Below are 24281 nucleotides of genomic sequence, written 5' to 3'. Positions count from 1 at the left end.
CTTTTTTTTAGGTCAAAAGGTTAATCCCGGATGAGCCTGCCACGGCTACTATACGTGTTTCAGAACACCCTAGTGGAGATTCCTAAAGGGGTCTCCTAGAAAATCGATCGGACCCTTAGATCTCTGTAATGGGTGGGGGGATCCTCCCGAATAGCGCTGAGGAAGCTTCAGAGGGGGACTTATGAGGGAGGGCTGGCCATTCCAGATGCCCGGATGTACTACTGGGTGACCCAGCTGATGGTGATCAATGAGTGGGCTTTTGCAGAACCAGCGGAACCAGCCTATAGAGGGGAATAGGGAACCGATGGGCACCTCGGTCAATGAGAAAGTCCTGTACAGCCGGCAGGGGGCCCTGGACTTACCGACTCATACCAAGACTGTAGTGCGAGCATGGAGAGAAGCAAATTATTACCTGGGGAGGTGGTGTCTGCACGTGCCCCACTCTGGACTGGAGGCTACCTGAAGGAAGGGAGTGTAACAAAGGGGTTCTCTAGATGGGCCTTGATTCGGATAGAACACCTGGGAGACGTGTGGAGGAATAATGCTATCATACCCTTTGAGGATCTACAGACGGAGTTTGCCTTACAAGACGCAGAAAGATATAGATACTTGAGTCTGGGTCACGTGCTTTGTAGCCACATACATTTGGGGGAGCAAATCAAAGACATGATGCTGCTGGAGAACAGGGTCCTCACAGAACTGCTGCCAGAGCAGGCAATCTCGACAATCTATAGGAAACTGACCAACAACTCCCCTAATCCAAATGAGCGGCTGAGGGTAGAATGGGAGGATGAATTGGCTGACATCTTGAAAAGCGCTAGAGAAATTGCAATTTGGACCCGTTTCCGATTGGTGCAGCTTCGGATCCTGCACAGGTCTTATCTTTCCTGGGTGCGATTGAAGCGGATGGGGCGCATCCAATCGGATCTATGTGTGAGAGGGTGCGAGATGCTGGGGACATTATACCACATACTATGGTCCTGCCCACAGATACAGTTGTTTTGGAGGGAAGTGGTGGACGAGATGTCACATGTGATAGGAGGCACAGTCCGGATGGACCCCAGATAGCTGATTCTATCGATTCCCGGGGAAAATGCGTGAAAAAAAAAAACAATTTATATGGCTGAGGTCAGCAGCAGGAGTGGCTAAGAGGAATGTGGCTAGGGCATGGGAAGCATTCCATAGACCGAGGGGGATGGATTGGGTGGCAGATATGGACTGGTGCTGTAGGTCCGAAAGAGTGGTCTACTAAAGTAGGGGTTGCCCAGAGAAATGGGACAAGATATGGGGACAATGAAATGCAATTCAGGGCATGTGAGGAGGAGGACGGGGTCCTAGGAAGGGAGGGAGGCTTCAAGGGATATAGAGACTAGACTCTTAGCCGCGGAGGGAGGGTGGAAAGCAGAAGTGAGCTAAGTGGGATTCGTTGGCCAAAACTCCTGAAAAGGCTTAGTACTCAGTTGCACCCGTTTACCAACTGTAATGTTAAATCTCCGATGTTTATATGTATTGTATGCCACGCGGTGGTAAATAAAAATATTTTTTTATTAACAAAAGGTTAATCACCATGCCATTGCACTGTGACTCTGCCCTCCCATGATTAAACTCATTTCAGTTCAATAAGTCTCCTGAATGCAGGATGACATAAATAATTTACACCCACGCTTGCCCTCCTGCTGTAACTCTCCCTGCATCGTTCCTCTACGTGTCATCTATCCAACCCCAGATGGTCAAGCTAGTTGCCTGGAGTTCTGGAGCACTATATCCAGTCTGGTTCTCTTTTTTTCTGGGCAGGATCTGTCAGGTCCTGCAGTCTCTGGGGCTCCTTATGTTTTCTGCACCATCACCTGTCATCAGCAGACTTGTCCATGGAACAGATCCAAATAAGTTCAGGAAACCTCCAGTGTAGGACCCAAGTCCCAGCTGACAATGCGGGTGGGTTCTCTGTTACAGACTTTACTCTAGGGCAGCTTCTTATTTGCTGATTGCCTTTCCTCAGAGCGCATCAGGTTAGGGCAGGTAAAATACCAGCCAACAACATCTTAAAAGCCTCTGGTCAGCTGTTCCTATAAATGTAACGCCCTGAACGCACAGTTTCTTTCTCCATCATCTGCTGCTTCTTGTTGTGCCACCGATAGGTGCAGATTGTGTCGAATTTTTTCTGCAGTTGCTATAAAGCCCTACTCAAAAGCATGTCTCAAAGAAATGTTGTAACACTCCTCACCTCTTCAGTTAACTGCAGCTAACAGAAATATGATCTGACATGCATATTGTGTCCTAAATATTGTTCACAAAAATTGTGTCCTAAAACATGTAGATTATCTATTAATAAGGGCATCATTTGTGTAATAGATGTTGTTCTGACAGCGATATTATGGTACCACACGTGTGAACACATTTCTTTACAAGAGTGTAGTATGCAATTATTATCACCCTCCTGAAGAACTAAAAAGTAGACCGGGTGTATGAGACTAGTCTAATTCAAACTCAATATAACTCAGTAAAATGTTAACATATGGAAATACCCAGACTACTTCAGAAATGTACACATGGCAGACAGTAGGCTTTCGGCCACAGCATCACTTGCAAATACCAGAGAGGAGCTTCTCCTCCTTCCAGGTGTATCAGCATACCATGCTACACTGATACTTATTCACTTCTCTGCAGATTTTAATATGATAGATCATGATATTGTGTGCACCTACCAAAAGCGAATCCAATGTGTCCTCTAAAAAGCAACATTGGGTCATTGGATACATCATGGCTCTTTCCATCAACCTTGCGAGCCAATATTTATATGTTCACTAGCACATATACATGTTGGCCTTACCAATGTTTACTTTTACCATCTGCATCCCAAATATACGGGCATGCTAGCCAAGCCAGCCGCCCCCTCAAAAACTTAATTAAAGCCATACCTAGACTGAACCATGTCTGCTACATAGACTCTCATTGTGAATGGCCCCATAATTCCAATTTGGGGAGAACGAGGTTTTTTTTCCACTTTGTGAATTATGACTGCATTCCTTACTATCACATTTGATACATGGGACATATCCATCGGGGCAAACTTGGTGGAACAGGTACCTGGAAAAGGGCTGGAATTTGGGAATTTCTGGTACAAATTGGTGTGGTAGCACAGTTTTTTGCATTTTATTCCTCATTCTAGATGTTTAACTGGCAAGGGCCCTTCAAGTCGCAACTACTACCTGGTGTTGTTAATACAGGGTGTCGTATTACCACATCTTTTCATTGGGCCACTTCCAGTGAGGAAAATAATGATTATAAATCGCATTTGCCAAAATTTGAAAAGAAAACAGAACTTCCAGTTGCTTTCACTTCGCCCAGAATCCTGAGAAAAGACCATAATACATAAAAAATCTTTTAGTGACCAACATGTCTTTCTTAAATAAACACACACCACCAACGTCTAACTGCCCTTGTTCTGAAAGATCTTCTCACTCCTAAAAAACAATCATGACCTGCGATTACCAGCTGACCGGTTTCGACACATCTGGGCTACTAAGAGGTAGTCTATTCAGAAGCAACCCAACAACTCTTCACAGGATACATTGAGTGAAAAAATGGCATGCAAATTACGATTAGGTGTGAAGAACAAAACATATGACCTCCTGCAAGAAGAAAGGTCTGTTGACCTCCCGAGGAGGGCACGATATAATTCAAAGTCCTCTGTACCATGCACAAAGCCATCTAGGGCAAGAACCAAGGATATCTGTAGATTTTGACCGTTCCATTTAAGATGACCAGGACACTTATATCACGCAGTGCACGGGTAACCCTCCAAAAGGAGTTCACGAGGTACACTGGAGGCAGGCTCCCTTTGAGTACCTGGCTCCACTCACTAAACACCACCAGACCCTCGAGTAAGTCTTCCCCTAAGTCGCCCAGTCTTCAGAAAAATCTTGAAAATCAAGCCGTTCAAGCTGCTAACTAGGACAATGGGATAAAGCAATCGAGTAAGGCTAGATAGTCTGCCAGGCGGGCCTGATCATAACTGCCTGAGCCATTGGCTTCCATACTGCCTGTCTATCCCTCCAGACATGACACCCCATTGTTATGTAGGACCAAGGTGTCATACATTAAACATGATATTACATTCACCTGTAGATACTGTTACTATTAAAGGGACTGATTGTCGTTTTTTCGCACGTGTGGCCTACTCCTGATTCAAGTATGACTGACTCATTGCTGCTGAGGAGTAAATCACTCTGACTCCTGGAAATATGTTTTGTGACTCATGTCTTGTTGGCTTAGCTGTAACAAAGTTCTGAAGTAATGATAATGTGACATTCCTGGGTGTATCCATAATAAAAAAAAAACATTTTAAACGCACACACAGTGATGTGTTTCTAAAATAAAGGCCCAACTTGTAATTCCTTTCTTCAACAGATACATTAACTCCTAATTTTTTCTTGTGTTTGATAAATACGAGGTATTTGTTTGTTGCCAAAGGGATCTAAGGAGACAAGAAATGACACCCTCTTGGGTGAAGAGCTCTTGTAGTCCTCCAGGAGGTCATTGTACAAAGCACGACCAAGGTGCGAATGAGTGGGCCACCCCGCCAGGTCACGGTCAAGGTTCACCTTCATCAAAAGTCCTGCCTGGCTCTGTGGACTCTATTGAGCTTTGCAGCGCCCTTTGAAGTCAAAGTACATTACACATTTTCTTTTCAGATAAACAAGGGGAAAACAGTTGTCTTAGGTAACTGCAAATTGGCGCCAATGCTTTCCTCACACGTGGAAATACTTTAAGATACTAACTCTCTGGAAAGGCGCTATCTCTTCCCCGTGCAAGCTGCAAACTCCTTATCAGACAAACTGATCATAACGGTGTGGAAAGCTACCGCGATCATTAATCTTCCCAGCTGCTTATCTTTGCTTTGTGTCCTGTAACCCAAAGCATTATGTTGTATTATTTTCTCGGTGGCTCCTCGCTTTCCAAGCCTGACTTGGTTTGATCAGACCCATTGGCTCTCATTACCAGTGGGCCGGTGATAATCATCGATTTGGGTGGTAAAGCCTGTTACTGCACATATTGGGATTTTGAGTTTTGTGTTTTTCATCCTACCAGATACAAAACGGGGTCCATGCATACCAGTGGCAATAAAAATAGACCTCCTAATACATTTCAGCATGTAAAGACTGATGGAATGTAAAGAGAGAAAAACGCACAGCAATTTCGGATACATGAGGATTTCTGTGCAGTAGGAACCAAAATCTGCATATTATTCCCAATTTCATTAATAAAATTCATAATGTTCAATAATTGTTGGCAAAAAATAAATTCCGAATACCTCGGTGTCGGATGTTATCAATGCGAATGTGTGCAAAACCGGCCACTCTTAGGGCCATATGTACCAACACATTTTCCCATTGACACAGAATGGGAAAAACCCTTTGCTACAGCTGGACCTTAGTGGGCGCCTTTTAGGGCCTGACTGGGGGACCAAAAGCAGCCCTGGCAGAACTGCTCAAACCAGCCCCCCCCTTCGCATCCTCGCGCAATCTCTCTTTCCATCCACAGGGGCATAGCTTTGCGGGGGGATGGGAGCTCGGGGTCTTACAACCCCCCCCAAACAAACGTTGGTGCTTAATTTGTAAAAACAAAAAGAAGTGCCAGGACCCTCCTCAGGAGGCCACTCCAGCTGGCACCACACATTGTCAGTGCCAGTGCTGCCAACGACAGTACTCACACAGCTCCTAGCCATCCCACTGGTACAAGTGTGGCAACTCATACTGTTCGAGGCCCCCAAAGCTATGAGAATGGTTCAGGTAGCAGGTATTAGTTGTTTACAACGCATATTGCATTTAGTAAAAAACTGTTGCACATCTCCTCTTAAAACTACAAAAAACAGCACGAACATGTGGCAGCTGTCAAGTACTGGTGTTGGCAATTAACTGCCGATGCTGAGCACGGGAAACCACCTGCTCAAATTAAGCACTGATACACATATTCTGTAATAAATAGTTGGGTACAGACGTTTTAAGTCGGGTATTGCGAATTGTTTGTTTGATTTCACTTCAGTTTACATACACATGCAAACACACACACACACACACACACTCTTGTCTCTGTTTCAAAGCTCTTAAATTTTTAATTTTTTTTACACCCCTCACAATCCGTACTCCTCTCACTTCCTACTGTTCCTTATGCCCTTACCCTACTTCTCATATGATGTATTTTAACCAGTGTGATTGTTGAGAAATCTGAAGCTCCCCCCCCTTACCTACCAAGCTATGCCTGTCCATCGAGCCTCTCTCTCCTTTCTGAGTGCTTTCTCTCCACCTCCATATCCCCTTCCCCCATCTCTCATCAAACCTCCTGTGCCTGCTGAAATAACCTCTGGAAACTATGGAAAGCAGTGCTTAATTTGAGCTTGTTGTTTCCGGTGCTGAGCACCGGCACTTATTTTTGAGGGCAGGCGCTTATTCTTTTGCCTCAAGCATTTGTTCAGAGCAAAAGACACATATGGAAAAGACGGAGGAAGAGAAAAACGAAAAAGCGTCACAAAGGGAGAAAGTAGAAAGCTGTAAGAGTGAGCTGAAGGGGCAGGGAGTGGCTTTAAATGGATTGGAGGGGCCCGAGATGGCTTCAGGATTACGCTGCATCACTATTCCGTGCTCGCACATTTAAATGCAGCAGCCCCTTATTTCAGAGGAGAGCTTTGGGCACCAGCACGTTTTTATTCACAAATTAAGCACTGATGGAAAGTGACAGGGAATCTGGAGCCCCTGGGCTTTCAAACCAGCCCAGCATGTAATGCCTCCAGTCCACCTGGGAAATACCAATTGGAATAAATGGGGAAACTGTGTCCCTTGCATCTGAATTATTTCTTCAGAAAGAGTCATAAAGATGCAACTCACCATCAGTTGGATTGGCAAATTCCTTTGGCACCGCAGCGCCATCTTGTAGCTCGACTTGTTCAAGATCAGCCCGAACACCCTCTATTTGAATCTCGTGCTCTCCAGAAACGGCATCCTCTTCAGACCTCGAACTTTCCCCCGTGCGACGAAACTTGACAACCCTGGGAACACAAAGGTGTGGGTATCAGCAGGAATCAGATGTCAGGACTTATTTTAAGGTACATTAAGCTACATATTTATTGATTGTATTGCTAGCAAAGATCTATCTCTCAACTCTCTTCCTCCCCTGGGTCTCAAGTTTTCAAAGAAGTTCTCATTACTGTCTCCAGAAAATCTGGATATTGTGGATGGTTTATTGCGGGCAGCTAAGTGTAGTTAGGGCGTTAGGACCCTGTACCTCCCCCAAGGGGTTCTTACTCAGCAGGGTTTCCTCATGCTTGCTGGGGCAGGCAGAAGGTGGATATTTACCCTGGTCCGATATGTACTTTAGCTAGACAAATTCATCCTGTGTGTCAGTTCTGACACAACAAGCATTGGCAAAACCAACAAACTGGCAAGCTGATGTGATTGTTATTTTTTCATTATTTTTTATTAGAAGTTGATGTTACACAAATAGAACTAAGAAAAAAACATTCTGCTCCTAAATGTGGCGACATATGTCTGCAATAACATTATAAAATTAAAAGAACACTAGCAACTGTATAATCTTCATTTGTTATACGTTATTAATTAATTTATTGAAATAGTAATAATGCCAGTAAACATATTACATCAATTAACATTGACCCATATAGACCACATTACTTACGTACTGTGAGCCACTTACATCATTTAAATCAGGTCAGCTGCCAACACTCATATAGGTCACTCATGCATTATAAACAGAGATATGATGCTTCACTTACTTTCCCTTTTGTATATACGTCGGAGTGATAGAGGGTCAGAAGAATATCCTACCTGAAGAGTTATGGTCTAGACTGCCAGGTACAGTCTGAGAGGGGTTCTTCAGACAGGACTTAGAGGGTAAGGGGTCAACCTATGTATCTAAGATGCAGTACATTATCTCTGATCCAGTCACTTAGCATGGGTGGCGGGCCTCTGCCCCAGTGCATTGAGCCCTGCATTTGCCAGCAACGGGGCTAGGACCATCCATCAGCTCAAACTGACTAGACTTTGCTCACATCCCACTGAAGTGCTATGACCGGGAATGGGTCTATGGTTTGGTGAATCATTTGCGCAAGTTCACTGAAGATTGCGTCCCAGTATGGTTAAACCTCTGGATAGTCCAACACCATGTGGATAAATTATCCATTTTCATATGTTCAATTTGGCTGATTCTATTAGGCCATATTCTGCGGTTGAGCAGGAGTATAAAAGGATCTTTGAATAATCTAAAATGTAAAACCAGGCAGGTGGAAATCTCTAGATATGAGAAGCTTTAGTCCGCCACAGCAGCAGAGTACACCCCCTCCCCACTGCCCCACAGAGTACAGCTGGCCAAAGCCTAAATAAGCTCCTCAGTTAAAAACGCAAGAGTGACTAAAAAATAATAATTAAAAAAGGCAAGAGAACAAAAAGAAAAAAAAAACATTGGCAAAGTAAAGTACTGTTGTACGTGCCCTGGCAGTGAAGTGCTCGTCTTATTAAGGGCATACGTATGTGACCAGGATAAAAGGATAAAAATGCCAACACTCAACGTGAAAGATTGCCGATGGCTGACGTGTGCTGACCCATCTCCCCAAGTTGTATGCTGTGGTGGATGGAAGCAAAAAAATGTGAGTGACATCTGAACAGACCAATGGATGTGCTTCATCCATTGTCTTGTTGCTTTTTGGTTGTCCCAAAGCCCCTCTGCATCTTTTTAGGCATATATTTTTCATTTTTTATCATTAATTGAAACTGGAAAGACCCCAAAATGGAGCCAGACAAGCTACATTTAGTATACGGCAACAGTAGCACTTCACTTCAGCAGACCTGTTATTGGTAAAATGCTGGGAATTTCTGATTCAGATACAAAAACTGGTGGCCATCTTGTGATCACTTGGTAAAACAGGAACCTGGTCTAACAGATACTCCCACTCCAGTATTGATAATATTGGATGTCGTAATTCCAGGTGTGGAATCACGACACTCAGTAACATAGCGGTGATCTAGGTCATGAAGGAAGCCCAAGACCCATAGAGGCACTAAGAAAGGGCTGAAACATGTAGACCAATGACATAGAGATAAAGGGTCCTATTGGTCCCAGTTGCCTTTTTATTAACTTTGTGTCTAGGAGACAGCATTAGTCCACAGTCTACCTTGTGAGACAATTTAAAGAAAAACACACCAGAAATAACTGGAGCTGTTCTCCAGAGACCTATTAATTCCATGTCTCATGAGCAGGACTTCAGTATTTTGTGGTTGACAAAGATTGATAGAGAGGCTGTCCTAGTAGTCCTTAACTACCCTCTCAAACACCCTCCCCGGATTGTATGAACTCATAATGGGTACCATTTTCTGCAGATGGTTGATTTCAAGTGCACAGAAAAGTGTCTTGTTCTGAATGTAACAAAGGTATGGTGTGAGTTCCGAGCCCATTAAAAGGAACACATTTAAACTGGCACAACTTTCTTTATCTTGTAGGAGTGGTACATTTAATTAAGGCGCGGCTAAATTTAAATTATTCTGACATCATTCAATTAATTAAGTGAATTTCACATCCCTTAAATTACGTCATTACACAACTTTGCGTAATTACACCGCATTCAAAGCACGAGCTAAGGAAGAATGCAAACAGCCAGAAACACGAGCTCCTGTTTTTTGCTCTTTGTTATGCGCCTCGTGTCAAAAGCTAATGTATGGGCACATTTCGCTCTACAATGTAGTGCTAAATGAAAGATCTGTATTTGTGTAATTTTGCTTAATGTTTTCTAAAATTTCGCATAATTATGCACATTTCACACACACACTACCTTTCATACATATGCATAGTCAAAGAATCACCTAATTTCTAAAACTAATATGTTTCGGTCACGGTCCAAAGAGGCTGAGCTGCAGTGAGTTTAGCAAAGGATCCGCATTTCAAGCAGCAGTACTTTCAGATCTCGGTTCGCAAGTTATCAGCGCGCTGGCCCTTCCTCATCTGTATTCATGGCTTCAGAAGGCTGAAGCTGCTATGGCGGTACCAGGCGCAAAAGCGAGACAGTGCCTCTCTCTTATGACTGATGCTTCCATTTTGGGACATGGTACCAGAATTAATGCAAGGTCAGAAATGGAACTCTTAGAGCAAGAGCCTCATTTACAAGATGCATTTGTACTTTAATACAACTACCTGCTGGCAAAATGCCCCCTAAGATATTTAAAATCAATGTTAAGTTAGAGCAAAGTCGATAATTGGGCAAGATGGCCTCCTCTGGGAATAGGCTACATCTCTTACTGAATACCTCTGTACACAACTGAAGCTGTTCACATCACTCAATGCATATTCACCTACAATGATATTATATCCACTACATAATAAAATAAGAATACACATTGAAGGATCTCGCTTCTCCAGGAAGAGCATGGCCTCATGGCTCTCTAAGGGGGCTGTTTATCCTAGAAAAGGGGTCAGTTTCAAGCTTTCAAGCTTTCTTAACTTTAATTTGTATCTTATCACGTTAGGCATGACTTTGAGCACTAGCGGGATAAAACGTAAATCTTGTTAGTACATCCTATCTCAGGGTAGACTGGGGAACTGACTACCAATCCTGAAGAAATTCCATTGGCTCGTTTGAGCACAAGAGGCAAGAAACATGGTGACTTTCTCACATGATGTAGAGTTCATTATTCTCCCTATTGGTTCTCAGTTTTATTTACAATGGCATGGGTTTCCTGTAGTATTAAAGATTCAACACCGGGTAACCCATAGGCAGATTTAATCACTGTCCTAATATACCACACCTTCTCCAGAACTTAGTAAAGAGCATCTCTCCATTGCCTAGCCAATAGCGGAACAAAAGATTTCCGGTAAAGAGCAACCGAGAGGGGACCACTGGGCATGTAACTGCCTGCCCACTGAGGAGCACATCCTAAAGATGAAACATTCCAATTCAGTGAGTGAGGGACAGTGCACCCTATAAAGGATGCCCCCTTTACTTTGACCTTCACAGTTTCCATTGACACTAGTGATGTGTTGATGGCTCAATGTAACAGCACATCCTAATTACTGAGGATTAGTCAGAATTCACACCCTTACTTAATTGCTTGTATCTCAGAGATCTTAAGAAAAATTGTGCTCTCAGAATTACAATAATTCACAAAGACTCAACACACACACTATATCCCTCAGTCAGTCAAGCGTCCAGCCTTCACTTAACCAAAACAGTGCTTCATGTTTCCAGGACTGCTTCCTTGTTGAGGCAGAACTCTGAAGTATTCAGACTACCACAAGAGCATCAGAACCAAATCTTTAATGACACAGATAATTTATCCATGAGAAAGAAAAGAGTCACACCTGTATACCTTTATCCTAGTGTGCCCCATCCTCTGCAGAGTATGAGAGCTCCTTCTCTCACCCTTGTCTGCAACATCTAAATGCTCTATCCATAAAGTTATTAAGATATGTCAGAAACGTACACAAATTGCACACAGGTAGGAGGCACAAGGAGCAACTCACTACTTTTTCCAATAGACTCCAAATTTTGGAGAAATGTAAACGTTTCAAGGTAGAGCTTTTACAGCAAGAAGCTCAACTTTGTACATCCACTTAATATTTAAAACCCTCTATCACTACCAAAAGGTAAAATATATAGCTGCTAGACTCATAGTCGACCTAAAGAGAAAAGGGATAGAAAGGTATGTGCTACATGGTGAGTAAGAACAAACTTCAAATGTGGGGTGCCTTGGCGCTGAGTAAGATGGCAACTTAATCTTTATCTCTTCTTGGTCCAGGAATACACCTTACATATGTATTACCAAAAAAGAAAGCACCTATCGTTCATAGTCAAGGAAATCAAAGATTTGGGAGTCCTTAGAAAATGCAGAACACATATTCATTAACAGGTACTGAGCAGATGCGAGCATGAGCCACTGTATCTCACCCGTCCCCTCCTTCGTGTCTTTGGCAGTCAAGGCATATGTGTGCCTGATAATACAGAGTTGGTACCCAGCAGTATCTACAGAAGGGGCATCCCAAAACATCAGGCCAGCCACTCAAGTAAGTGGAGCAGGTAGAGGGAGACCAAAGTATTACCCGACACAGTGTGAACCTGAAGAGTTACTCTGCACAAAGTGTTACTATTTTACATAGTAAAGTAAGGTTCCTGAACCAAACACCTGCACTACACAAGGGCCAATATAGGCAGAGTAAGGACGAAACCTTCAAAATAATCCACAGTTAAGATGACAGCAGTTTTTGAGTTGAATCTTATAGCCATTGGAGGTCAAAGAGCCATTACAAAATGAAGCTATTGGGCAAAAACCCGAACTGTGGCACACAAATGGCATATCAACAACCACAATGGTCAAGAGTTAGCTGGGGAAATACATAAATGTGCTTGATCACCACAGGTTTGGATTTGCCTATTAGAAGGCAATGAAAACTGCAATACTTTCACAAAGCTCCCAATGCAACCACCCAAAGTTAATGAATCTAGAGTGGAAACACCCAGAATGAACTGGCGTCCCACCAGATCAATTCATTATTGACTTAACTTCTTCAGTCCTATGATTCACCAACTCTAAAGCATCCACTGCCTCGAAAATTTAAGACCACAAGATGAGCTAAAGCAGTGCCCACTGAAACATATGATGTGGCTGATGGCTGGGTGCTAGAAAAAAGGAACAAATGATTTGTTTTCAACGATTGGCTCCCTTGCAGTATTTGAACATTTAAAGTTGGAATCTAGAAGCCTGTGGACAAGTGTGCTCGCTGCGATATAAAATTCCAAAACATCTGCATCTTCAAATTCCTTTCACGATCATACTTCCAAACTGCTTCAAAAGAGGATGCTTCACACTGCTGACCTTAAACATCTGTAATTCCTTCTTTAAACCTCATTCTGAGGTGATTTGTCATTGAAAGTTACACAATACTGACCAGAGTTAGCAATGTCAAACTAAAGCAGCCTGCAGAGTCCAACTGTTCTCAGTAGTAATGTTATGAGGAATCTCTCTCTTTACAATGTTTACTTAGATGCCTACATATGCAAAATTGTTTTAGAATTACATAGTACTGGCAAACTGCAAGTACTCAAAGAGAGTAAAATAATGCATGGGTGACATTCACTAACAGACTGGCATATCACTCATGTTGTTGGACTTGGTTAAGTGGGTACTATGGTGGAAGGCAGGGAAACCACGGATTTTAAAAAGAGTCAAAGCTGGTCCACTCAAACCATCATCTCCCATGAAGGACAAATCTGAAACTCACACATATGATCCATAAATAAATAGCAGATGTGAAAAAGGATTTGAGTAAGTTAGCTCTCAGAATCTGAGAGGCCTACAATTGTATCTTTCAGATGTTTTTTATGCACACACTATGCTAATCTTGAAATGAGTTAAAGGCAACTCCGAGTTTACATGGGAAGGCCAGAGTATATAAGGATATTAGATAAGGCTTTGTGCGCCCATCACAAATGAGAATCAAATTCAGGAGCAAATCTCACACCTTAGATGAAACACACATCCTAAAACGGTCCTACTGCACCACACCGAAGATGTAATGGACACCTGAGAAGCAAGTAAGGGATAGCACTCTCCACCAGAGGAGTCAAAGAACCAAACAATATACTTAAGTATTATTTTATGAAGTTTTATGATGAAGAAATCTTTAACACTCATAAATGCTGATGTTCAAGGAAAAACACTGAGGGTCACCTATGAACATTGATAAACCTACGAAAAATGTAACTAATAAAGATATCTTGTTCCATCCTAATGTAACTTTGCAGAGTAAATAGCCTAATGAATCCCATATTCATTAGACCCCAGTGAAACAAGTAAACTTAAGAATAGTAAGGAAACTAGCAGACAAAGAGCCTATAAACAAAGTTTATCATACAGGGGAAAACAACCAGAAGCATGGATAATAAATAATACAATTATTTTAAATAATAATCATGATAATACAATTTTCTTATAGGATGAAATCATGATTGTGCTTGATCTGTGACGCAGAGCTGTTAAATGATGAGTACACTCAGACTGTGTAAGCTCACCTCTTTTTTCAGTAAAATATGCTCAATTGATAGCCCAAGAGAGCACATTAAGCTCTGAAGGGATTACGTCAATAGTAACATGTTCTGTTTGAGAGTCAGCACCAAATGGTGAAGGACTGGCATTAAAAAGTGTCAGCGACTGCCTCGCTAAACCAATAGTACTGATACAGTAATGATAATATAGTGCTGGTAATGTGGATGACACATATGACAATATTATTGTTTAAGAATGTAAAGTTACAAAATCAAGTTTCCTCTTGGTGATTGCGGGGTAGCACCACAGCTTGCTTATCATCAATCTCATTATACAGGTTTTTGCAGGAGGGTGAGGTGGGTTTCAAATGCAAGCTTAGAGCTCCTAGTGAACTTCTGTATAGTTGTTATAAGTACTCAGCAACACGCTTTCTTGTCTCTTCCTATGCTGCCCTATCGTTCTCATTTCCTTTCTTGCATGCTTTCCTCTCTCTCAGTACATCAGCTGGTAGTGTTGCAAAGTTGGAGACAGGGTGGCGATAGTAATGTGGGCATGGTGGAGGAATAGGCTTTGTAATGTTATAACCCAAGACAAAGTCTGTGGTACTTATTAAATAACTACATGGATATTAATGTAAAGGGTCCTAACCTCACTGCAAAACGTAGAAAAATCATCAACAACTGTAGGAGGCCAACAGCGATACAATCTTCCTCAAGAAACAAACAAATTATGAACAAGATTTGTATGATTCAAAGCGATTGTAGTGGCAAGATAATTTTTTGGGGCAGTGAATATAACAAATTGAGTGACACTATTAATTTTTCACAAAGAAAATTAAAAAACTCTGATGTGGGAATGTGAAACAGAAGGTAGGTGATCACGGTTTAAATAAGTGATGGATTTGAAGAACTAGTGATTCTAAACATATATGGTCCAACGGCCAACAAGCCACAGTCTTGCAGCCGTTTACAAGAAATATTGCTCAGCCTCCCATAGAAAGGCAACTTTGTCGTAGGAAGTGATTTAAGTTGAATCCTAGAACTCAGGGTCTGATTTAGAACTCAGTGGATGGGTTACTCCATCACAGTGGTGATGGATATCCCGTCCGCTGAAATCTAAATCCCATTATATTCTATGAGATATAGATTTTGGTAGACAGGATATCTGTCATGCCGAAATCTAAATACCATTATATTTTATGAGATTTAGATTTTGGCGAACGGGTTATTTGTCACCGTTGTGATGGAGTATCTCGTTCACTGAGTTCTAAATCAGACCCTTAGTATAGATGAGTGAAATAAAAACAAGGTTAAACCCCCAGACCTCATAAAGCCCTATTTACGCTATTCAAACATGGGATAGCCTGTCTGCCAAAATCTAAATCCCATTATATTCTATGGAATTTAGATTTTAGCGGATAGGATATCCGTCATGCTGAAATCTGAATCCCATGATATTCTATGGGATTTAGATTTCGGCGGATGGGATAGCCATCACCGTTGTGACGGAGTACTCTGTTCATCAAGTTCTAAATCAGACCCTTATTCTAGATGAGTGAAATAAAAACAAGGTTAAACCCCCAGACCTGACAAAGCCCTATTTACTCTATTCAAATACATTCATCTAAAAGACACATGCAGAATGCTCCTCGCAACAGGAAATAAACTTACATTCTTCTCTTTCTCCCTTTTTGTCTAATGGCTGATTAATGTGATCACTTACAAAAGGTGAAAATAACTGTGTCAGACCATGAATGTATTAGGTTGATGATCAATACTCCTAAAAGTATTCTCATAACAAAATCATGGAGACTGAATGAGGATATCCTTCAAAATCCTAAAAATACATGACACTTAGAGGAACATCAATTCATTGAAAACCATGTCAGCTTCCATGACTATGAAATTGTGTTGGATGCAAAGAAAGCAATCATATGTTGCACATGCATCAGCCAGGCCTCAGTCTTAGGGCTTCATTATGAGTTTGGTGGTGGTGGCAGTCGGACCGCCATCAGGATGTCGGTCGGACTGCTGTATTATGAGTAAAGCGGTTCTATGGAGCCAAGACCGCCGCAGTCCCACCAGCACTGCCAGGCAGCACAGACTGCCACGGTCACAAGGCTACACAAACAGGCTGGCGGAGACAGTCTTTCCATCCGACACATTATGAGGTTGCACACCGCCAATGTGACAGTGGTGGTCCAACCACCACATCTCAGTATGCGGAAATGGACAGTATAAAGGGAGACAATCACTTGCAGGCAGCTTCACACATCCGGTGCTGCCGTGGCGCCCATCACACACGTCCTGCTGCTGTTGTTGATCATCGATTGACCATAAAATCCACACCGCCGTGGACGCCACCAACCGTAAGTACACACTCCTACCTGTATAATAAACCTTAAAAACAGATCGTAGTGCTGTTGTCCACATCATATGCGGGTCACACTATGGGCACCAAGGACACATCTCATCCTGTACACAGTCCAAATCATACATGAAGACAGACACTTTCACAGTCACAATATGCCCCTTTGAGCAGGTCACTCAGACTGCACAGCAACACTACACAAAAAACACACAGCCACAGGGGTGGCTCAACCGCTTTGGCAGAGGAGCATTGCCCGCTGCCAGCAGCTGCAAATCTTTAAAACAATAATAAATTATGTTAATTATCGTTTTATTTTTAAAGGGGCGGGGCCATGGGGGGATGCCAGCTATGTAGGGGAGTGCACTTGCACTCACCTTAGTGCACATGTATGTGTGGCCGGCTGTCTTGGGACGGCCAAACACACATGCGCACAGGGCTCTCTCCAACCTGGAATTGTGTTGCCGGGGCGGAGACAGCAGGCCCAGGCTATCACTCTGCCTTTGAGCACCCAGCCAGGGCGCCTCAGCCAAACATAACGCTGCTCTGAGCAGCATCATGATTTGCTGCAGGGCAGGCTGGGAGCCTGTGACTGCAGTGGGGCAGAGAGCAGAGGTGCGCTGAAGGTACTTTTTTTCTATATATTGTTTTTATTTTTGTTTTGTTCCACCCACCCCGCCACTTCGTCCAATCGCCCGCCGCGACTGACAGCCACACATCTCAGGCAGAGGGACAGTGAAGTGTACACAACATTGTCTCACACATCACCAACAACACACAAACATAACATTTATAAATACAACTCCACACAGGCCAGGGACAGTCGTCACATACAACACACATATGTATCAATGTGGCATGGAACACAAACACCACTACCAGGAAACAGCCCTGCTATGGACACCCACATCACACACATCACAGCACAATGAAAGGACAATGGCATGCACAATAGACAGGGAGGCAAACAGACAAAGAGCACTATGAAAACAATACCTGCACATTTGTGATGGGGCATCAGTAACACTCAGGGAAGGAGACTGCACTGGGACACCTATCACTTTGCACTCACCCCTTAAACAACATGTGCACATGAAACATGAAAGGACCCGACATGTGTCTCAAGGACAAACAGTACTATACCCAAATGTAATGCCTTTCTGCACAATGTGGAAGTGCAAGTCAACAAGCACATACAATTCCAACTGCATGGGACATACCTCTACAGGAACTAGCTGCAAGGGACACACAGATAAATGGACAGATGCAGAGTCAAATGCAAACAATGCTAGCACACCTAAGCACACGCCAAGTATGCACAAGCAAAACTCAAGCTGGCACACATCAGATGAATACATAAGCCATATCAGGGGGACAAGTCTAAAACCATACATGCTCACACTGAACAACACAAGATGAAATGCTCACCATAATAAACACCACACAATGCCATGACACCACCATTGCGTTTACACTCACATATCCCTACAATCAATATACACCTTTTTCTTGGGGGGCACCAGCACTGCCAACAAAGTCAGATAATGCAAACAACAGCAAATGGAGCAGCAAGCAGGCTGAAACACACAAAACTCTAGGTGGACAACACAAGCTACTCAGGAATAACAGAAAAGTAGCAAAGGAATTGCAGGACAAATGTGTCCCCAAAACAAACCAACTCTTTGGGATTTATTAATTATAAAAAATGTTATAGTCCAAAGACCATTGGCCAGTCCATATAAATAGTTCCAAAGTAGCACAGCCTTATGCCTACACTTGAATTTCAACTGCTATGGGACCTCCACAGGAAGGGGAATCAAGGAGGCAGGCAGGCACCTCAGGGATTATCTGGGGAGGTGAGGTGAGGGGGGTCGGATTTTGGAGGAGGGGGAGTTTCGGGGTTGGGCTTCGGAGGGATGGTCATCTTCTTGGGAGGGGTGGGCTTCTTCTTGTGGTGGGAGAGGTAAGGGTGCTTGGGGGTACAGGAAAGGCCTGGGAGGTGGATGGGTGGGGCTGGGAGCTGGGTGGGGGCCTCTTGTGTTTGGGACAGGGGATGGAGGGAACAGAAGTAAGGTCAAGGTCTAAAAAAATGTTTTAGGGCCACAGGAACGGTCATCAGAGGGGATCGGGATTTGGACATTGAGGGAGTGGTTGTATGTTGTGTTGGTGTGGATGTTGTGGGTGCATGCTTATGAGGGGTATGCTTGTGTGTGGTGAGTGTCTGTTGGGTGGGTGAGAGTGTGTTTGTATGACTTGGGGGTATAGGAGGTGGAGGGGCTGAGGATGGAGTGGTGGATGTGTGTGTCTGTTGGGGTGGTGAATGCGTGTGCGGCGGATGTGGTGGATGTCTGTGTGTCTGTGGTATCTGCTGGTGTGGTGATTGTGGTGGATGTCTGCGGGTCTGCTGGGGTGGTGTCTGCGGGTATGATGGGTGTGGTGGGTGTGTAACTGACTGTTGGTGTGGTGCCTGTGGGTATGCAGGTTGTTCTGTGCGTGTGATGCTGGGGGTGATGGGGATGTCACAGGAAGTTGTGACTGTTGCTGTTGCTGTTTCTGTGGGTGTCTATTGTTTGTGTGCGTGCCGGTGTATTTTGTGGTGCTTGTGTTTGTGAGAGCTGCTCTTGGTTACTGAGGTGGATGTGTGCCGATTGGTCTGTGTACTTTGGGGAGGTAGGGGAAATTGGAGTAGGAAGAGCGGGGAGTGACTGGCTGCCATCAGTGTGGAGGCCAGTGCCTGAAAAGATCTCTGAAGGCCAGCCATTGCACCATGAATGCCTTCCAGGAATGTGTTGGTGGCCAATCCCTGGATGGCATTCACAATGGCTGACTGACCCATAGAGATATTTCTCAGGAGGTCAATCCCCTCTTTACTGAGGGCAGCATGGGTAGAAGGGGCTGGGGTGGCGGTGCCGGAGGCGAAGGAGATGCCCACCCTTTTGGGTGAGCGGGCACGGCAATCTAGGTGGGAAGCAACAGGGAGGGCAGTGTTAGAACGGGGGTTGGCAGACAAGGATGGTACTGGGGGATACCCCGATGGGTCCGCCACCACTAGGGAGTGTCCACTGGAGGAGAAATCTGATGATGATGAGGATGTTCCGGTCTCTCCCGTGGCACTCCCCTCGCCCTCCAGGCCACTGGGTCTCTCTGTGTCAGTTGTGTCTTGACTTGAGGTCCCGTGGCCAGATGCTACCCCACACTGCTGTGCTCCGTCTCCTTCGCTTGCTGGTGCAGATGCTGCAAAGACAAAGAGGAATAGTGTCATCACATGTCAATGATCACACTTGAACAACAGCTCAGAATAGCAAACATTACCATGATGTCAACAAGGCCCCAGCAACAAACTCCAACTAAGTGGCCCACACATGTGCCATACTATATGCATACATGCTATCTGAACTGTCAACAGCTGACCACAGGAAAAACAGGATCTCAGACAACTATAATTGCATAGCTGAAGTTGTGCAATCACAATAACCAGTCAACAAGTAGGAGACCTCATCACCCACAAAGCTTTGTCCCATGGAGCAGACCTCAGTTACCCGATATCATCCAATAGTAGGCTAATGCCAACTGCATTCCCACAGATCCCGCACAAAGTCATGCACACATCTATTTGTCACACACATAATGACCCTACAATAAGAAATGATGCTCCAAAATCCTGCCGTGTTGATGACAAAAGTACAATAGCCTGGATAGGGTGACATGGAAATAATCATGTCATACTGGAAACATATCCACAATGTACACTTCACCAAGTGACAGTTGTCCCAATAGAGTCAAGGAGGTAGTATTGATGTTGCTCAGATAGACCACACATGTGGCACGGAAATGAACACTGTAGACATGATGTGCAAGATTTCAGGGAGAGATGTCCCTAAAATACACAACACAATGAATCAGCAAGTCCCAGGTTGATCACCATTAATGTCTGGCACCCCTTACAATGACATACTCTTAGTGCTTCAGTAGAAGCCATTAGTCCATTGCATGTAGGAGAGACAAATACGTTTCAAGGACATGTAGAAGGCCCTCAACAGGTTGCCCAATGAGAAGGTTCCCATTTTGCTCATGCAAACCCAGATGTCTGTCTGTGGATGAATGTCTGTACCCATACACATGTCTCTTAAACATAACTGCAAGTCACTCCAAATGCATGCCAACAGTCAGGGCACAAACCTTAACCATTACACATGTGCAGTGCATTTTTCTACCTGACGCCACATCAAGGGCATAAATATTCACATTGTGGCACAAAACGCTAGGCCTACCTGTCACATCCCTCATTGCTACTGCAGTTGTACATGCCAAATGGCATGCTATGAAGCATGAGGGAATGTGTCCGATAATCAATAGTGACACACTCCTGTATGTGGCACAACATGAAAGATATCCCCATTGGAAATGTACTATTCCACAAACAGTTTGCCATGCACATATATGTGAGGGAATATAGACATCATCTCATCAACATAGGGAGACCATGCATGAAACAGCAGCTTACAAATGTATGCTAAAGAGAAAGTGACACATGCTGACATTTAGGCACAAGGAATGTTGCCAACAGTGATGGTACATAAATTATGTCAATGGACATTCCCCACTTACCAAGGGAAAGTAGTGATCTATAGCTGCATCCAAAGAACAAAGTAAGCCCTGTTACATGTATGTTGGACACCTTCACATTACAGACTTCAGTGAGGCACCCGCACCCATCATACGCTGAAGACAAGTGGCCTCTGGGTGGGAGATGATAACATACATATCTACCCAGGAACATCACAGAGGACAGTCATTCTTTACCTTTGGCTTGGAACACTGAAGAGTAGTGGTATGTTGCATAGCAATCACACACAATACAACACACAGTACACAGTTGATCAATGTACCCAGCCATATGTGGTCCATGCAGAGCAAGTGGTTTGAGGATTCCACCCAGTTTTGTCCTAGGTCTCTGGTACAATAGGCAAGTCACATCAGTATACAACACAAGTAAACACAAACAATCTCTGTAGGAAAATGCCACTGTTGGCATGGTCATTCCCCCCCGTTTTGCCTAGTGTTGATGTCAACTTTGATTGAAAGTGTGCTGGGACCCTGCTAACCGGGCCCCAGCACCAGTGTTCTTTCCCTAAAACTGTACCTTTGTTCTCACAATTGGCACAACCCAGGCACACAGTTAAGTCCCTTGTAAAGGGTACCCATGGTACTAAGGGCCCTGTGGCCAGGGAAGTTCTCTAAGGGCTGCAGAATGTATTATGCCACCCTGGGGACCCCTCACTCAGCACATGCACACTGCCTTGCAGCTTGTGTGTGATGGTGGGGAGAAAAACGCAAAGTTGACATGGCACCCCTCTCAGGGTGCCATGCCTCCAAAATCACTGCCTGTGGCATAGGTAAGTCACCCCTCTAGCAGGTCTTACAGCCCTAAGGCAGGGTGCACTATGCCACACGTAAGAGCGTAGCTGCATGAGCAATATGCTCCTACAGTGTCTAAGTCAATTCCTAGACATTGTAAGTGTAGGGTAGCCATATTGAGTATATTGTCTGGGAGTTTGTCATTATGAACTCCACAGCACCATAATGGCTACACTGAATACTGGGAAGTTTGGTATCAAACCTCTCAGCAGAATAAACCCACACTGATGCCAGTGTGGGATTTATTGAAAAATGCCCACAGAGGGCATCTTAGAGATGCTCCCTGTATGTCAGCCAGCCTGTTAGTGTAGGACTGACTGGTCTGTGCCAGCCTGCCACTTCCAGACGAGCATCTGACCACATGGGGTGAGTGCCTTTGTGCACTCTATGGTCAGAAACAAAGCCTGTCCTGGGTGGAGGTGCTTCACACCTCCCCCTGCAGGAACTGTAACACCTGGCGGTGAGCCTAAGGCTCAGGCCTCATGTTACAGTGTCCCAGGGCACTGCAGCTAGTGAAGATGCCCGCCCCCCCGGACAAGCCCCCACTTTTGGCGGCAAGTCCAGAGGGATAATTAGGAAAAACAAGGAGGAGTCACCCCCTTAGCCAGGACCACCCCTAAGGTGTCAACAGCTGAGGTGACCCCCTCCTTGAGAAATCCTCCATCTTACTATGGAGGTTTAGGGCCAATAGGGATAGGAATGTGTCCCCCTCCCCAAAGGGAGTGGGCACAAGGAGGGTGTAGCCACCCTCAGGGACAGTAGCCATTGGCTACAGCCTCCTAACCCTAAAAACACCCCTAAATCTTATATTTAATGGCTCCCTGCACCAAGAGAATTAGATTCCTGATGACCTCAAGAAAAGAAGAAGGACTGCTGAGCTGAAAACCCCGCAGAGAAGAGAAGGAGACAACAACTGACTCGTCCCCAGCCCTACCGGAACATCTCCTGCTTCAAAATGCTGCAAACGAAGAAGCAAAGCGTTCTACAGGACCAGTGTCCCCTGAAAAGCCTCCAGGGGACTGCCTGCATCACCTAGGACCAAAAACTCCTGTGGACAGCAGACCTGTCCAACAAGAAGAAAAAGCAACCATCTTTAAACGGACTCCCACCTCACTCCAGAAACATGAGTAAAAAACTACTCTGCACCTGACGCCCCTGGCCCGTGTCCAGAGGAACCAACCAACTAGAGCGGACCCCCTGACAATTCCGACCTAGCGTCCACCCTGGGCTGACCTTTCCACACCTCCACGACGACGCCTGCAGAGGGAATCCCAAGGACCTCCCTGACCACGACTGGCCAGGACAAAGATATCTGATGCCTGGAGAAGCACTGCAACGCAGCCCCCAGACTTGAGAGAAACCGACCACCGGTGCAGCAGTGACCAGCAGGCGGCCCTCCTCCGGTCCAGTCGGTGGCTTGTCCGAGAAGCCCCCCTGTGCCCTGCCTGCAGCGCCTAAGTGACCCCCGGGGTCCGCCCATTGAGTTCCATTGGGAACCCAACGCCCTGTTTGCACCCTGCACCCAGCCGCTCCTGTGCTGCTGAGGGTGCGTGTTTGGTGCCTACTTGGGTCCCCCCTAGTGCCCCTGTAAACCTCCCTGGCCTCCGACAACGCATTTACTTACCTGCAAGCTGACTGGAGTACCCCCTGTCTCCATAGGTGCCCACGTTATTTTGGCTCCTGCTTGACCTCTGCACCTAACTGGCCCTGTGTTGCTGATGCTGGGTGTTTGGGGTTATCTTGAACCCCCAATGGTAGGCTACCTATGCCCTGGAGAATGGGTCTGTAAGTCAATTACTTGCCTCCGAAACTGTACTGTACTTTCTTCCTCCAGGAACTGACATTTTAAGAAAAACTGTGTACATTGTTGATTCTATTCAAAGTCCTGATTATACCTATGCAAAGTACCTTTCATTTAATGTATTTACCTGCTAAATTAATCTTGTGGTTCTAGAAATAAATTAAGAAATAATATTTTTCTATATAAAAATCCTATTGGTCTGGAGTGGTCATTGAGTGTGTGTTTCTCTTATTGTCTGTGTGTGTGTTCAACAAATGCTTAACACTACCCCCTGATAAGGACTAACTACTCGACCACACTACGACAATTAGAGCATTAGTATTATCTATTATTGCCTCTGTCAAGCCTCTTGGGGAACCCCTGGACTCTGTGCACACTATATCTCATTTTGATATAGTTTATGCAGAGCCAGCTTCCTACAATCTCTCATCCCTAAATGTGAAGGGGAGCTGTCATAACCTCACTCAATCACTTGGCAAAGCGACATGCAGGAATATGCCCTGTATTCACCCCCTTATGGCTGCTGTGCTGCCCTCAAATGCCCAACAAGGTCCAGATAGGCGTAATTAATTAGGAAAGTATTCAGTGAGTATAAAGGCGCTACCGTTCCTTGACTCCAAACTAGCTCAGAAGGTGCACTGGTCAGGGTGAAT

The 24281-nt window shown here is 44.5% G+C and overlaps 1 protein-coding gene across 1 annotated transcript in view; it reads right to left on the bottom strand.

Annotated features, from left to right (window-relative positions):
- The window catches only part of SVOP (SV2 related protein), a 305181-nt gene that overhangs the window by 225345 nt on the left and 55555 nt on the right, over nt 1-24281 (bottom strand). Inside the window, exon 2 of the mRNA XM_069214772.1 lies at nt 6885-7045. Within this exon, the coding sequence (XP_069070873.1) occupies nt 6885-7045 (161 nt within the window). The remainder of the gene's footprint in view (nt 1-6884; nt 7046-24281) is intronic.

This window comes from Pleurodeles waltl, chromosome 11, assembly GCF_031143425.1.
Source record: "Pleurodeles waltl isolate 20211129_DDA chromosome 11, aPleWal1.hap1.20221129, whole genome shotgun sequence".
In the NCBI taxonomy this organism is placed as follows: Eukaryota; Metazoa; Chordata; class Amphibia; order Caudata; family Salamandridae; genus Pleurodeles; species Pleurodeles waltl.
The sequence above is the reverse complement of the archived record's forward strand: the minus strand, read 5'-3'. Positions and strand labels throughout refer to the sequence as shown.